The 17,846-nt window shown below is 43.7% G+C and overlaps 1 protein-coding gene across 1 annotated transcript in view; it reads right to left on the bottom strand.

Moving 5' to 3' along the window:
* Window positions 1-1,460: 1,460 nt before the first annotated feature.
* NBN (nibrin) overlaps window positions 1,461-17,846 on the bottom strand; it is a 72,532-nt gene continuing 56,146 nt past the window's right edge. The window contains exons 15-16 of the mRNA XM_066578433.1: window positions 17,183-17,232; window positions 1,461-2,135 (exon numbers count right to left, since the gene is read on the bottom strand). Of these exons, the coding sequence (XP_066434530.1) occupies window positions 2,102-2,135; window positions 17,183-17,232 (84 nt within the window). The 3' untranslated portion in view covers window positions 1,461-2,101. The remainder of the gene's footprint in view (window positions 2,136-17,182; window positions 17,233-17,846) is intronic.

The following is a 17,846-nucleotide window of genomic DNA, read 5'->3' as shown; positions in this document are numbered from 1 at the left end:
GGCGTCTTTCAGGTCGATCGATGCCATGTAGGCACCCTTGGGGATCAACCTTACTGCTGAAGTGATTGATTCCATCCTGAACTTCCGATATTTGACAAAACTGTTCAGGGGTTTTAGATTTATTATCAGGTGTGAGCCTCCGCCAGGTTTTTTTTTATTAGGAAGAGTCTGGAGTAGTGCCCCCAGGTCTCCTCTCTCTTTGGCACGAAGGACATTGCTTTTAGACGTTGTAGGTCCTGTACCGCCTGCTGGAGCGGGTGCAGTTGTTGCGCTGGACCTCGGGTGGTAATGTATCTTCTCCTGGGGAGGGATACCAGCTCGATTCGTTATCCCTGCTGCAGGATCTCTGGGATCCACGGGCTCCTGCAAATTGAGGCCCATCGATCCGCGAAGTTCCGCAGCCTTGCCCCCACTGGGATGGCGTCAGGGCTTCTGCTTAGCTGGATCCCCCTGGTGCGGGTTGAAGAGGAAGTTCCTCCCTCTGCCCCCTCTTGGGGTAACTCCAGCGGCCCGTCTTGCCTTTGCCTCTGTACGGTTCCGGCTGTTGTGCTGGGGCCCGGAAGAAGGTCCTCCCTTTACGCCGTTTTTCTTCTGGGAATCCTTTCTTCTTGTCTGACGCTTTTTCTAGGATCTTGTCCAGATCTGGACCAAAGAGGAACTGGCCATGAAAATGAAGCGAGCATAATTTTATTTTTTGATGTTAGGTCACCCGACCAGGACTTCAGCCACAGGACTCTTCTGGCCGAGTTGGTTAGGGCCGTTGTTTTTGCCGACAGTTTCACCGACTCAGCCACTGCGTCCACCAGGAAATTGGTGGCCATTTTTAGCATAGGGAGGGAATCTATAATTTGTTCCCTCGGTGTTTTGTTCGAGATATGCAGTTCTAGTTGCTCTAGCCACACTCCCAGGGTTCTAGTGACGCACATGGCTGCAACACCTGGTCTGAGCGTACTGGCAGCTGCCTCCCAGGACCTTCTTAATTGGCCCTCCGACTTCCGATCCATTGGGTCTCTAAGCTGTCCATTGGGTCTCTTGCAGTCTACTCCCTCTAAGTAATGCCTGTCTCATATTAACAATGATAAGATGGAGGACAACGCATACTAATCAGTAAAGGCTACAGGGAGGAGGAAGAAAAACAGACACACCACTTCACTTGCAACTGCCTGAGGAGTGTTACAGCTAGTGAAATCACATCTACACTGCTCAGTATTGCTGAACATTATCCTATAGCGAATATGTCTATGTGTGTTAACAAGAGTGTTAGAGAGCAGAATCTGCAGGGTTTTTGTGCAGTGCATACAAGACATAGCAGCAGTCTCATCCCTCTAGCCCAGAGAGAATTGATAACTAAAGCTATAGTTATTCCTCATGTACCCAAACATAGTAACTTCTGCTGAGAAGTCAAGGACTGTATGCTTTGAAGCAAAAGTAAAGTAATAAAACAAACAAAAAAAAAATCATCACTTTTACTTCTAGACTGATTTAATTATTGTATGAAGAAACATAAATCGTTGAAGATGCCCACATCCCCAGACACCACACCTTTTCTGGTCAGTTCAGGTGGACATCTACAAAACACCGTGTAACCAGACAGTGGCAACATTGGAAGAGTCACACTAAACTGAAGAAGTAATAACACTGTCTTAAGGCTTAAACAGATGAGCGTATTAACAAATGCACCCATCTCTACTGGGTTGTTTTTGGGGGGTGGGGTTGACTATTCAAACTCCACGCTAGTGTGCACAAGTTTGGGGAAAAAAAACAAAAACAGGAAGATAGGTTTTGCTCTTTCTCGCACGTAGAAAAGCTAGAAGGTGCAAGTCTTGCTACTGAAAACAAAACCATTGAAGTCAATAGTTTTGTGGTCCTGAAAATCCCACCCATATGTTTAAGCCCTTAGACACAGGGCCAGATGGGCCAATGTTCACTGTATGGATGGAAATCCCATTCAATGAACAAACCCATGCACCCATTATGGTTTAATGTAAAGTGCTAATCAAGACCACCTATCGAACATCAAACCCATGACACGATCACTTTCACCAATGTAGATGTTAGACATTCATTTTATTGGCACTATCCAAGACACCATCTTCTCTCTTTAACGTCTTCTTTTGACAGTTTTGGGATTATATCTGTAGAAATATAAAAAAAAACCAAAACACAAAGTTCAGTTCACAATGTAACACATTACAGCGGTCATAGTGTAGGAATATGCAGACAATGTGCTACAGTACACCAGTGTAACACTGAAGACCCTCCTCACTGGAGCAGTGTTATATCCTTCCTTGTGAGCATAGTATTTTTGAAACTAGGGCTTGAAACTCCATTACAGTTTTAACTACTTCTGTCTTATCTGATCCTTTCTGGTCTAAGATTCTGAAAATAACATTTTCCAGCATTACCAAACCTCAGCCGGATCAGAAGGGAAGTTATGACACCGACTTTCTTGGTATACTCACCACAAAGCTTCAAAGCAGCCAATTGCAACAGGAAACAGAAAGTCCTTAATAAAAACAAACCAGGTGAATGTGTTAAATGGATCCCCGTCAATCAGCTGATGCTCTGGCCCTGCTGCACTAGCAGGGGGCCTAATGTCTGCATTGGGGTCGGAGCCAGAAGTGTATGATTGGGCATTGCTTCCGTTGAAAGGGATCCGGTCATGTTGAAAATGCAGGCATGATATTATAGGGTAGGAGAAGATGAGCAGATTTGTATAGCTCTTGCAGAAGATTCACTAATGGTAGATTGACACCCATCTTTGTGTGTCCGCTATTCTGCCTAGTATCTGCCACCTTTTTGAGGAAAGTTGAGTGGATTTAGGCAGATGTTTAAGCATATTTTCTGCCTAGCAGGGCTCCTTAATCTTCATTCAACTGCCTTTAACCCCTGTCCCAAAGCAGCCCTTGATCCCATTTGCTCCTTTTGGAACCAGCAAGCAAGCACTTTGTTGCAGTGAAAACACAATTAGCCATTTGCAGGAGATCTACTGGTCTTCCTGCTCCTCTAATACACATTCCCCAGACATGCTGACTACGATTTCCCACCACTGAGGTTGGACAAAAAAAACCCAACAAGGATTAGGGCTTATCTGGAGGTTCCAGCACAATAGCGGTTATATTTTCGAAACAGGGAGTATATCACGGACACAGTACATTCACTCACGTCATTGTGCGACCCCGGAATCACAAACCTACTAAAAGTTAATCATCTGTCATATATAATGTTTGGTATCAGCTTATAGGTACATTCATGATGTGAAATAGGGCAGCCATACCTTACCTATTGGAGTGACTCCTAGGGAAACATGACTGAAATATTAAATTGGGTTTTCATCCAGAAGATCTGCGCATTTACTTATCCAGCCATTGGTGATGTGATAAGAACGGTGGCAATCGTGGGATCCACAGGGACTTTAGGAGTATCTAAATAAAAATGTGTCCACCTTTCCCCGCACTTGTCACAGCCAGAACTATCTGAAACAACTTCGTAGACTGTATTTTTTATTATATTATTCCTTTTTTGTTTTCATACTGTTTTGTGTGTATTTGTAAGCTCCTTACCCTTCTGTAAATGTCTGCTTTGGTATATTTTTACCTAAGCACTGCTAACCATTTTTTAGAATCAGGCCCCCTGACCACGGCAGTGATTTAGCCAGCGGTAAACCACCGGACGATGCTTCCCATAGCATTGCTATGGAAAGCGCCGACACTTGTCTACGAGCGGAGAATCATTGCGATTGTCCGCTCGCGGCAGGCAATTCGCAGCATGCTGCGAATTGCCCTGATCCTTTTAGAACTTAAAAAGTAATCTATAATCCCAAAGTACGTTAATTGTGTGTTGGCTGGTGGAGACCAAGGTGGCTCGGATCCACGCATTGAGCATAACTATATGTCAGAAACAGTCAGTGGTGGCAGCAAAGTGTGTTACGGCGTGCTAGGCCATGCTGGGTGCAATTTGGGCTCTCTCTTGCACCCAGGCAGGATCCATAGAGCTGGAAATAAATAGTGGCTGCAGTCTGCCCCTAGGTGCCATACATCACAGGTGGTGTCTATTGGACTCTGTATAACCCTGTATCTGTGATTACAAAAAAAAAAAAAGTTACAGTAAAAACGTTTTTTTGCATACTTTCTCCCTTTTTGGTATAAAAACACACGCTTGGCATCATCGCATCTGCGATGATTTGTACAGCAAACTGAACACACTGTTTACCCGCATGGCAAATGCTATTAAATGAAGCCAAAATACTTTTCTTGTTCATTTCACCTCCCAACAAAATGCTATATAAATGATCAAAATATCACTGACAAAATCGATAGCTTGTTGAGCAAAAAACCAGCCCCGCACAGCTCAGTGGATGGAAAAGTAAAAACGTTATGGGTCTTTGAATGCAGCGATGCAAAAATGGAGAAACCTAAAAAAATAATTTTGGTATTGGTATCGTACCAACCTACAGAAAAAAAAGTTGTGTCATTTATACTACAGGATGAATGCCATAAAAATTTAGAAAAACAATGGCAGAATTGATTTATTTTTCACCCTGTCCTCTAAAAAAATGTTTTATGTAACTTCTATTCATTTTAAAGTACCGCAAAATGGTACCGATTAAAAACTACAGCTCGCTTCTCAAAAAGTAAGCCATCGTATGGCTATGGTGAACTAAAAATAAAACCTGCAACAACTATAGCTCATCTAAATATATCTTAATTAACTAATTACATATTGATACCATCTGTGGAAAAGAAACCATAATCTGGTACAGGAAATAAACCAGGCCAACAGAATCTACAGCCCTCCGGGGGTAAATTCAGGAACACAAGATAGTTTTAAAAACTTTTTAGAACTTCTTTAACCACTTCAGGACCGCCCATAGACTATAAATGCCCAGACCGCCTCTGCAGGGAGGTATTAAACCCTGCAGAGTCTAATGACAGCTCAGACCTTAGCGCTCTGTCTGGAGACCAATCCATGTGGCGTTGATTTTTTTTTTTTACTTGCATACAAAAAAAAAATGGAGGCTCAACTTTTTTCTAAAATTGCTTAGCAAAAATCATTAAAAAACAGAGTGCACACAGACGTCCTACATGCGCACTTTTCTTTTGCACACCAGTTGACTTGAATGGGCGATTCTGGTCAGAGACATGCTACAAATTTTTTTTTATTTTTTTTTCACAGAACATCAGTCCACGCAAAAGAAAAAAATGTGTGCACACGGACCCATTATAATTAATGGGGCTATTCACAGTCAGTTGCACACATGGACCGAAAATATGCCCACAGTAATAAGCCCTAAGGCTAAGAGGCACATACCTACGGCAGACCTGTAGGCCTTTCTTGGGCCCACCAAGCTGCAGCAGTAACCAAATGCCACATTACAACTGGATTGTGGGCTCCTCCCTCAGTTAAACTCCTTGGCTATAGATCGTGGTATGTAAGGGGTTAAAAGGCAGGGATCAGAAATTTCATATGTATACTAGATATTACTGTACAACCACCAAGTCATCAATTGAGGTATGAGAAGTCCAGTAACGTAGCTATAGGAAGTGTCCACGTTGTGGACACACTGGGGCGCTAGAGCCTGAGAAGACCCAAAAGACTCATCTGCCCCATATGAAAAGACCAATACTACGATGGCGAGGCAAAAATTATCCTTACTCTGTTTGACGAATTTATTTTAATCAACTTGAAAAAAATATATATACTTTTTTTTTTTTTTAAACATAATCTCCCAGTTTTCAATACACTTTGTCCATTTGTCAACAAGCTATCATATTTTCTCAATAAAAAAATGTTTTAGGCTGAGCTGTGAGCCACAAACGCACCGCTGTCCTCACCTCTTCATCAGACGTGAATCATTATCCTCTTAGGGCTTCTTTCAGAGGACCAAACAGGTCACAGTCCGAGGCGGCAAGATAAGGACTATGGGGAGGATGCTTTAAGACTTAAAGGGGTTGTCCCGCGCCGAAACGGGTTTTTTTTTTTTCCAACCCCCCCCCCCCCCCCCCCGTTCGGCGCGAGACAACCCCGATGCAGGGACGTAAAGAAAGCTTACTGGAGCGCTTACCTTAATCCCCGCGCTCCGGTGACTTCTATACTTACCGGTGAAGATGGCCGCCGGGATCCTCTTCCTCCGTGGACCGCAGCTCTTCTGTGCGGTCCATTGCCGATTCCAGCCTCCTGATTGGCTGGAATCGGCACGTGACGGGGCGGAGCTACACGGAGCCGGCATCCTGCATGAGAGGCTCCATAGAAGAAAGCAGAAGACCCGGACTGCGCAAGCGCGGCTAATTTGGCCATCGGAGGCCGAAAATTAGTCGGCACCATGGAGACGAGGACGCCAGCAACGGAGCAGGTAAGTAAAAAACTTTTGATAACTTCTGTATGGCTCATAATTAATGCACAATGTACATTACAAAGTGCATTAATATGGCCATACAGAAGTGTATAGACCCACTTGCTGCCGCGGGACAACCCCTTTAACATTGAGCTTGTGAACTGCTTTTTTTGATTATTTTGATCAGTGGTGGGGGGACGTTTGGCTCATTCCTCATGGCTGACACTTTGCAGCCTTCCTTAAACTTCTCTATCCATTCATACACACTTCTTCGTGACAAAAGACTCTCCATATTGTTCACAAGGTCTTCGATAAATATTGGCACCAGACGCATCCTCAGACCACAAAAAACGAATCTAGGCAACACTGCTGCTCTTTTGTGCAAATCACAAGTGAGGCAGACATTTTTTTTTACACTGCAGTCACAAGTTAACTGACATATCCCATTCAAACCTGCACTGTAGTGACTGGGGAGACGGCGACCCACATCGGAAAGCGCAGATAAGACAAGGTACGGCCAACAGAAGTTTTAATATAACTAGAGTGCGGATAATTTTTGACTCCCCCTCATATAAATGATGATTGATGCTGTAGTTGGGCACTTCTGTTACAGATTTTGCATTGGGGACCAGAAGATTCAAGTTATACATCTTAAAAAAATATCCTAATAGCAAGTATGTTGCATGAGCTTCAGGTATAAGGTGCACTAACAAAACAAATGGTCTTTTTGTGTCATCTCTAGTATTGCTGTCCTCTTCGATGGCAAGCATAATGCATTTGGATGCCTTTGGGCACCAGGACCTGAATAGAAACGTAACCTTCCTGTGCACTATAGTAAAAGGGTTGTCCAATTGTAAGACATATGATCTGTAGTAGATTAGTGGATGTCTTCTGCCTGGAACCTCCACCGATCTGCCGTTTCGGGCTGGGCCTGTGTGTTGGAGACAGACAGCTCCTTGCTTTCGGCAGTGACCAGGGCTTGCAGCTACATCTCTCATTTACTTCAATGGGACCTTTGCCTGCAATACCAAGCCTGTCCACTATAGTGTGAACGGCGCTGTCTGCTGCCTGCAGAAATCAGCTCAGCGCACGAATGTATCAGCCTAGCTAATAGCTGATCAGCAGGGGTCCTGTGTGGTGGACCCTCACTTATCTATACTGTGAAGAGGCCCTCAACAGTTTACAAGTGGGCAAGCCCTTTAAGACACTGGCCCTGGCTGTTTTAATTCTAAGCAAGCAGGCTCTATTTATAAATGACAATGTCATCTATAACCACAACCGCTAAGCTATCTGTGTAAAAATAACCATTGTGAAGTGTTAACAGATGAGCTGCGTCAGGATTTAGAAATGCTTCCCATACAATAAAGTGATTAAGTATTTCCACCCTCCTCAAATCCTATTTACTTAGGTCTATTTGCTTAGACAGGGAAATGCTGCAGCCAAATTGCATCATCACTTAGCTGGGAATATAATTGTAGCCGGCCGCGGTTTCCAGGCAACTCCTGATTATCCTTCATACACGACAGGAAGGAAGAAGCAAACAAACCACTGAAAATAACCTGCCGCGCAGCTCAGCCCCGGCTATGGCCGTAGCTAAAGGTATAGTAGACGGCACTGCAGCCCCATACATAGGTATGTACACATGTAGCAAAGTTTAACCCCTTCCAGCTGCAGCTCTTTCCCATTTTCTCATCTTCTATTTTTCTTCCCACTTTCAAAAAAGTCTTTAGCTCTTTTATACCTCCTGTTACATGGTTACACGAGGGCTTGTTTTTTTGTGGGAGGACTTGTATTTTTCAATGGTACCAATTTACATGCCATATGTGCTGGGAAACTTTAAAATATTTTTAAGTGGGGAGAAATGGGGAAAAAAAATACAATTCCGCCATTTTGGGGGGAGGAGGGGTTGTTTTGACTACTTCAAGGTGCAGTAAAAAAATTAGATGTCATATCTATTCTGCGGGTCGGTACGCTGTGGCGATACCAAATCCAAATCTGCTTTCTGACGGCGTTTGTCGTGCAGGATATTAAAAATGTAATATTTTAATAATCTGGACTTTTGTGAACGCAGTAATAGCATTTTTTGGATGAGGCAACTGGGTAAAGGGGAGTTGTTTAAACTTTCAATATTTCTTATTTTTATTTTAATAATAAAAATAACTTTAACTTATTTCAATATTTCTCTTTAGTCCCCGCAGGGGGACATGAACTAGCGACTGATGACTCTTACAGTATAAGGTAATGCCATAGTATAGCATTATACTGTATTCGGACAGGTAGTCTACCAAGACTGAGAAGTTTAAGAGGGGACTACATATTTTTTGGAGCGCTACGACAATGCAGGATATAGACATTAAATAACCATCAATGTTGTTGATCCGGGTCTTGGATGTCGGGTAGGAATTTTCAAACGTTGATCAGGGGATTATTCTGACTGCCATTATGGAGTCGGGTAGGACTTTTCCCCCCCAGATGGGCTAATTGGCTTCAGACTCATTGTTTTTTTTTTGCCTTCCTCTGGATCAACAAGGGGGGGTGGAAACAGGCTGAACTACATGGACATTGTCTCCCTTCATCCTAACATACTATCTAAGACGTGCCATAGGCACGCCTTGATAGGCAATCATTCGTGGCAGCCCTGGGGCCTTCATAAGGCAGCAGGCTGCCATGACAGCTGAACAGCACCACGTGGATCTCATCGTGGAAGGAACATTTTGGACCTCAAACGGCAATCAGGGCATTTAGGGCTCATTCACACGACCATGATTTTGGCGTGTATTACGCGTGCGATGCATAGCCGTCTGACAGGCAATGAAAGTACATGGACTTTCATTGGTCTGTTCACATTAGTGTGTACGCACTGTGTGTAGATACGTGCATTAAAAAGACCGCAGCATGGTTACATAGAAATTTATCGCGAGGACGTCAAATGAGTGCAGCCTGTTTTTTTAAATACACCTGTAGAGTTGAATTTTTGCTGAAAATCGCAACAAGATGGGACATGCTGTGAATGTTTTTGCTCAGACTGTTCATCAGATTGCATGTGTAAACACAACCATTTAAGATAATATGCTTTGTTTCCGTCCAATTTGGACAGACTGAAAAATCATTGGTATGTATAGACCCTAAGAGTCAAGTCAAACTTTGCTACATCTGCACAATAAGTTTCCCATCACCCTGCTGCTCCCTTGCTTCTGTAATATAGTTGCCCATGACTAACCATGACATCACCTGGATCACGTCACGCACTGCAATTTGTTTTATCCCCAAGACCAGATTCACTCTTACTATCATGGTACAATAAAATATTCTACAGTGTAACACGCCGCCCAGATGTTACATGTGTATGACAAGAATTCTGGAGCCTCTTTCTTTCTCAACGCTGTGTTGTGTCATTCCTCTGTTATTCCTCCTGGAAATGTAGGAATAAATTGGCAGCTGGCTATTACAATTCTGCACAACCAATTGCTCTGGACCCAAAGTGCAACCTTAAAGCTGGATGAACAAGTACAACCTCACTAAATATTGGAGTCCACAATCGTATGGGGTGGTAGCGTTGGCTACCCAGAGCCGTCAGTAAAGTCTTGACCTCATCTGCTCTACCCATGGCCTCCACCTGTTATTGCACTGCCTCCTACATAGTATAGGATGGTTGAAGTAGAACATGCGGTGTTTCTACAGAAGCTAACGATGCTCTTGAAGACATAATCTCGTCTTCCTAATCTCAGACAAGACAGAACTGTGCAGAATGTACCACTTGATGCCAAACTTTTACTTCTCATCACAGTTTTGTTCTGTTCTTCTGGACTTCTCAACAATGGAGCCCGTGCCTACTGTACACTGATCAGCAATAACATTACAACTGACAAATAACTAATAATCTCATCACAACGGCACCTGTCAAGGGGTGGGATGTACAGTGGTGCTTGAATGTTTGTGAACCCTTCAGAATTTTCCATATTTCTGCTTATATTTGACCTAAAACTCCATTAGATTATCACACAAATCCTAAAAGTAGATCAAAGAGAACCACATGTAACAAATGGAACAAAAGTTTTAGACTTGGTGTCATGGCTCTCCAGCAGTGAGTGAAGCTCAAGAGGTGTACCATCATGGTTCACGTGATCCTCCCATCAGTGCATGCTCACTGGCATTTCAGAGCTAGATGCCAATGTGGACAGTTCTCTGCTGGTTTATGGATAGGTTGGTTGGTTGGGAGGTGGGCATCCCAGACAGCCAATCGGATGTAGTTTGTTTATAGCTATCCTGGCTCCTCCTCTCAGACGACGCCGGTTATACTGTCAAAAGGCGTTTCTAGTCTTGTTGGCAGCTCCTGAGTTTGACCTATGTCTTAGTTCAGCTAAGTCTGTTGGTATTTACTTATTTATTTAAGATGTGTTTGTATATCTTTTTGTACTTGGTTTAACATACATTGAGTGTCATCTAATTTTTACCACTGTTACCATCTAGGGAAAGTCAGGGTCACCCAAGGCTCTGCTTAAAGGTAGGGTCTTCTAGTATCAGATGGTTTAGGGTTAGATTTCCTTATCCCCGTCTTTGATTTCCTTCTAGGATGTAACCAATATGTCCGGGTAGGATGGAACACTTGGTTATCGAGGAAAATGATACAATATTACATGACTGTGAGTGGCAAACGTATGTGAACCTTTGGGGTTACTGAAAATAATGGGATGACAATCCGGTATCAGTATCAGTAACCTGTTTTATTTAAAGAACATGGTGCCCAAGACTCATTGATGTACATGGGGGTGAAAGCTAGCCCATCTGGTCCAATCTCACAGAAAAGCTACTGCAGAACAAATTGCTGAAAACATTTCTGCTGGATATGAGAAAAAGGTGTCCGAACACACTGTACAGGACAGCTTTCTACATATAGGGCCTGCGTATAGTTCCCATGCGGACCCCTTTCTAATGCCAAAAGTGCTAATGATCGATGCATGAACTGGACCTTGGGGCAATGGAAGAAGGTGGCCTGGTGTGATGAATCACATTTTCTTTCACATCAGGCGGACAGACGGATGGGTTTGGGTCACATCACTTGGAAAGAGATGACACCAGGATGTATTAGAAGAAGAAAGATGCTTCGCAGTGGAAGCCTAGGTCCTGCAATTCATGCGGATTCTGCTTTGTCATGTACCACCCACCACTGCAGACCAAGTGCACTCCTTCATTGCAGCGGTAGTCACTTATGGCAGTGGTCTCTTGCAGCAGGATAATGACCTGCCACATTGCACAAGTTGTTCAGGAATGGTTTGAGGAACATGACAAAGAGTTCGAGGTGATGACTTGTCCTCGAACATTTGTGGGATCTGCTGGGAAAACAAATGCAATCCATCTAGGCATCGCCTTACTAATTACAGGGCTTTAAAGGATCTGCTACTAATATCTTAGGGTCAGATTCAACAGGACACCTTGAGAGATCTTGCACAGCATATGTATCAATGTGAGTCAGGTGTTTTGGCGGCTAGAGGACCTACAGAATGTCAGGCAGGTAGTTTTAATCATATGACTGATGGGGAGATAGAAACTCCTATCAGAGTAACTGTTGTTGATTAGATACTCCCATCAGAGTAACGGTTGTTGTTTAGAGTCTCCAGTCAAACTGTTCTAATGAAGGAGATAACAGCTCATCTTCCTGACTATATAATCATGGGCTTTAACTTATTTAAAAGAATATAGAGGTGATACTGGCTCTAGTTAGTCATGTGATGCTGCACTGATGCATCATGGGATTGCTAGGACAGCATAAATGAAGAAAAAGCAGGGAGATGGGATTTTATAAGCATCAGATAGGAGGCTGCACTGCATGGAAGTGAGTGCGATACACAGAGCAGGAGATATCTCGAGTCTGACAGACAATCAGGTGAGGGGGCAGGGATGGAACAGTAGGTTTTCCATGAAGTGGCCCTTTAAGTTAAACTATAATGGCGTACAATACTCATTACAATAACAGACATGTAAATCTCTGTATTGAGAAAGGAAATCTCTACTGCGCTTCGCTGTCTGTTTTCTGCATCCTCTTTGGTACACTTGTTTAAATGTATTGTTAATTATAATGACATCCGCATGTTATACGCCACATAGAATTGTGTGGAAAGTACATTACAAACTTTCACAGACTTGAAATATGAGATTTTAGAGACAAGTGATTTTACACAAACTGTACAAAAATAAATTAATAAACCAGAAAGTAAATCTTGATAAAATATAATGTGAAGAAAATATATTAATAAAACACAGGCCAGGAGGTACGCTGGTCCAAACAGGGATTTTTCATCTTTTTCTTTTTAAGGAGTCTTTTTTTTTTTTTTTATAAACTGCACGTTTTTCAAACTTTTCCCATCATGTCAGAGCGTCATACCAAAAGTTTTAAATTAGTGGAGGTCTTGCTGCTGAAACCCCCGCTAATAACGGAAGCAAGAGGGCTGCAGCGCTCATCTGACCGTTGTGCCACTTCGGATGTCTTTGCTGCCTGTCGGCTCCTCACAGCAGCTGAAGTTGGACACATAAAGGTCTATAGCAGATGTTTATAGACCACTACAAACTCAGTCTTCAGCTGCCAAGAGCAGCTGGAAAGCAATGAAAACAGCCAAAGGGGCACGGCACTCAGGTGATCAGCGGGGGTCTCAGCAGGACGACCCCCACTGAGCAAACATTTTGACATGCCACTGACATGTCAAAAGTTTGAAAAAAGTGCAGTTACTCTTTAAACATCTAGATATTAGTTTGGAAAGAGATCTTAAAAAGTGCACCCCCTTACCATCTCATGGTTTGGAAGAATCAGTACCTTAAAAATGGACTCCCTTCCAAAAATATTGTACCTTTTTAGACACTTCTGGTCAAGATACCCAAATCCTATTTTGATAAGATCCGCCAAATGTCTCTTGACTTTTTATGGGGAGGAGCTAGGCCTCGGGCGCAATTTAGGACTCTTATATGTCAGAAAAGAGATGGGGGAATGGGTCTCCCAAACTTCTCCTCCTACCACAAGGCTTCCATATGCAACTGCATCTTGGATATCCTGTACAATAGATCATCCAAGCTCTGGGTTGAGCTTGAGTATGAGAACGCTCCTACACAACTAGCGGGCTCATTCTGGCTTCCACCTGGTGTATCCCGCAAAATACCCTGATGTCTCCCTTTCTGAGTCAGCTTCTGGACATTTGGAATGGTTTTGCCACCCGTTTCAGACTGGTTTCTAGACCGGGTCCCCTTACCCCCTTGACGGCAAACCCAGATTCCCCCCCACTTCTTGAGGGACCCACCATCCCATCAGGAGGGGCTTCCTCTCCTATATGGTTTAGGGACGTCATTACCACTATGGGGGTTCGCCATAGGGAGACAGGGGCGCCGGTCCTGAAGCTTGGTACCACTACCTACAGATCAGACATTTTATCCAGACCTGGGGTCCCTTGAATCTTTTCCTGTGCCCCCTCTCCAAGTTCAAGCAATATTGCATGTCTTCTACACGCATTGCGTCAGGGATCTCAGTGATGTATCACCTCCTACTGTCAGCAGAGACCCATAATGAGATGGTGAGATGCGTGGAGAATTGGGAGAGGGAGATAGGGAAATCCTTCTCAGAGGAGGAATGGACCAAGTCCTTTACACTAACTCACTCGCTCACAATCTCATCTAAATTCCAAGAAACAAATTACAATGCTCCCTGGGCCCATGGCAAATAGCAAAAAAAGTCCACTCAAATTCTTCCTTACATGCGCCAAACAATTCCAAAACTATGGAGGTCCCTCTCACTCACCACGAGGATCTTATGGCTGGAAACTCTGGAACTCCTAGCTGAAATGGAAGAAATTGCTGCTAATGACGAGAACAAACAAGAAAAATTCTACTCGATCTGGTCAGCTTGGCTACTCTTCCGTGACTCGAGAGATCTGTAGCTCTGGCCCCAGTCAGGCGTTGTTTTGGTATAAACCAAATACTCATTATCCATAATGCCCTCATGCGAGTGTCGTCTTAAATAACACTGTGGACACTCCCACCCCTTCCCCTAGTATCCCTTTATCCTCTCCTTTCCTTTCTCTATCTGTAATCTCTTTTTTTCCTCTTTCTCTTCTCTTCCTGATACCTTACCTAACTAGTGGGTTCTCGTTTTGGCCAATTTAGTTTAAAGACGTTATTGGTTCCTTATATAGACTCTACTGACAGTTTATTTTATGAAAAATTAAAAAAGGAACCTGGTTTTATCCTTTTTACTTTTTATTTTCTTTTTCTCCCACCTCCTTTTCCTTTTCTTATCTTGTTACAAAACATTATTTCTACTTAATTCTATTAATGTTCAAAACCGTAAAAAGTTCTTGTATTTTGTTAATGACCTTAAACTCTCAATAAAAATATTTTGAACACTAAACATCTAGATATTAAAGGGGTTGTCTCATGAAAGCATGTGGGGTTATATACTTCTGTATGGCCATATTAATGCACTTTGTAATGTACATCGTGCATTAATTATGAGCCATACAGAAGTTATTCACTTACCTGCTCTGTTGCTGGCGTCCTCGTCTCCATGGAGCCGTCTAAAATCGCCTCTTCTGGCGATTTTAGACGCGCTTGCGCTGTGCGGTCTTCTGTCTTCTGAATGGGGCCGCTCGTGCCGGAGAGCGGCTCCTCGTAGCTCCGCCCCGTCACGTGTGCCGATTCCAGCCAATCAGGAGGCTGGAATCGGCAATGGACTGCACAGTGAAGATCCCGGCGGCCATCTTACTAAGGTAAGTAAGAAGAAGGAAGAAGTCGCCGCAGCGCAGGGATTCGGTTAAGTACTACCCGTTTTTTTTTTCTAACACATGCATCGGGTTTGTCTCGCGCTGAACGGGGAGCCTATTGAATAAAAAAAAAACCCGTTTCGGCGTGAGACAACCCCTTTAAGGTTATGTAATACAATTGAAGGCAAATGCAGAATTTAAAAAGGTTCCTCACTTCGGACAAAGCCTATTTACAAAGAAGGCTCCCTTAAAAATGCGCTGATCCCAAAATATTCTCCTGCTGGAACCCTCACAGATCAACAGTTATTCATGGTAAAATCTTGTAGCAAGTGTTCAAATTCCCTGCAGCGCCTCCACAGGAAAAATTAAGGATTACACACTTCTCATTCAAATCAATAGGCTGTCTGTTTAACAGAGCACAGTTCTTCCAGAATGAGGTATGCTCTTTGTAGCTGCTCTACCCTCTGGCCAAGAGATGAGGGGCTTGAATAGAGGACACCAATCTATTAAAGGGGTTGTGCCAAGAAGAAAGGGGTATTCCGGGCTTTTACAACTGATGAACTATTCTCTGCATAGCCCAATAACAGTTGGTTGGCAGGGATCTACTGTTTGGAATTCCCATCAAATCAGCTGATCCTCTGGCCCGCTGTCAGTGCTGTGCTTCTATTATACTTCATTAAGGATAGAATCGGACTTGTAATAGAAGGGAAGTGCGCCGCTATGTTACCTCCGGTCCTGACCGGCAATGAAGTCATCCCGCTCTCTTGCGCTGATAGTGTGCTGGACGATCAGCGGGGATCCTGAAGTGCATGCCCTGACGATCAACTAGTGATGACCTTTTCAGAGGTTAAGTCATCAGTAGTAAAAGCGCAGAATACCCCTTTAACTTTTAGCACCTGTCCATAGGATAGGGGATCCTATGTCCCCCTCTCCTTGCTGGATCCACTCACAATGACGTCAGATTGATTGGAGCGGTGGTTGAGCATGTATGGCCACTGCTCTATTCATTTCAATGTGGCTGACAGAAATAGCCCAGTACAAGTGCTCAGCTATTCCAGCAGTCCCAGTGAAAATGGAGTGGCAGCATGCTTACGGGGGTTGTAGTAATCCCGCAGTGAGAACGATGGGGGACAAAAAACCCCTGTTCTCGGGATCAGTAGGGGTAATTTAAATATTACCAAACTACATGCAGTACAGCAAAAAAAAAAAAAAATGCTCCCAGTGTCCATAGACTTAAAGGGGTTTTCACACGAAAGCAAGTGGGGTTCAGCACTTCTGTATGGCCATATTAATGCACTTTGTAATATACATCGTGCATTAAATATTGGCCATACAGAAGTTATACACTTACCTCCTCCGGTGCTGGCATCCTCGTCTCCATGGCGCCGACCGAAGCCTTTTTCTCCTTCCATTAGATGCGCTTGCGCTGTCTGCTCTTCTGTTCTGTTGAATGGGGCATGCGCAGAAGACCTGTGCGGCGCGAGCACGCCGGAGCGGCCCCATTCAACAGAACAGAAGAGCAGACTGCGCAAGCGCGTCTAATGGAAGGAGAAGAAGGCTTCGGTCAGCGCCATGGAGACGGGGACGCCAGCACCGGAGGGGGTAAGTGTATAACTTCTGTATGGCTCATATTTAATGCACGATGTATATTACAAAGGGCATTAATATGGCCACACAGAAGTGCTTAACCCCACTTGCTGTCGCGGGACAACCCCTTTAACGTAAAAAGTCTATAAAAGTGCAAGAAATAAAAGGAGCTGCTGAAATAATTCACAATAATGTATGGTAATTGTTCCAGAACTGGAAACACACATGAAAATGTAATGCTCATGAAGGAAGAGATCGTTATGGATTTAGTGCCAGTGAGCTCATGGAAGAACGCTACTAACCAACCTCTGCCCAACTGCACCTCACAAGATGCCTTTTCTACATCAAATGGATCCGTTGTGGAAGTAACAGTGTGAAGAACTTTAGGGGTCAGCCAGAAGCTGGAATAATTATTAGTGGAACTGATAGAATAGGTAATATTGGAGTGATGGCGAAATGGGGCTGTGAATCAAGATTCACTGAAATGACTTCTAGAAGACAACACATTTACAGGACTCACCTGAAAAGATCCTCAGCGAGTGACTTTTCCTTGGCCTGCTGGGTTTGCTCCTGTAAAAAAAGTAACCTATGTTGTGAAATGTACATTTATGCTCCATTATAATGAAACTTCACATTACACTGGGCAACTATGTTGCCAAATTTGCTTGTCCATTGCCTATCAAGCGTCAATGTAGCACACAGGTGACACCTCTGGGTCTCCATCAACCTATATGATCAGCCCTATTACATGTACTACTAAAGGACTAGTGCTAAGTAGTGATGTTGTGTTACCAGCACTGATGTGTCCATCAAGTAACTTTGGCACTCTAGTTCCCATCTCTACAATGGGTCTTTTTATGTAAATAAGAATTTCTTCCCTCTAGAGGCCACCACAGAGGACTTGTAGGGGATCTTCTGTTTCCCTATGGGGACTTTTAGACAGGATGACTGCCGAGAGCTTAAAGGGGTTTTCCAGGGAGAATGCCATTGATGAGACACGGCTCCCATTGATTTCAATGAGAGCAGCTCTTGCAGTTACAATCACCGGCCACTTCACAGAGGTCGGAGCAGAGACTTCCCCTCCTACTCCTGTGTAATTGCGACAGTGTCGGTAGGCACACAGTCAGCTGAACCGTTAGGGTCCTGAGCAACTGACCCTAGCCGATCAATTATTGATGACCTAT

Source organism: Eleutherodactylus coqui, chromosome 9 (genome assembly GCF_035609145.1).
Source record: "Eleutherodactylus coqui strain aEleCoq1 chromosome 9, aEleCoq1.hap1, whole genome shotgun sequence".
NCBI lineage: Eukaryota > Metazoa > Chordata > Amphibia > Anura > Eleutherodactylidae > Eleutherodactylus > Eleutherodactylus coqui.
Note: the sequence above shows the minus strand (reverse complement) of the source record. Positions and strands in the feature narration are given on the sequence as shown.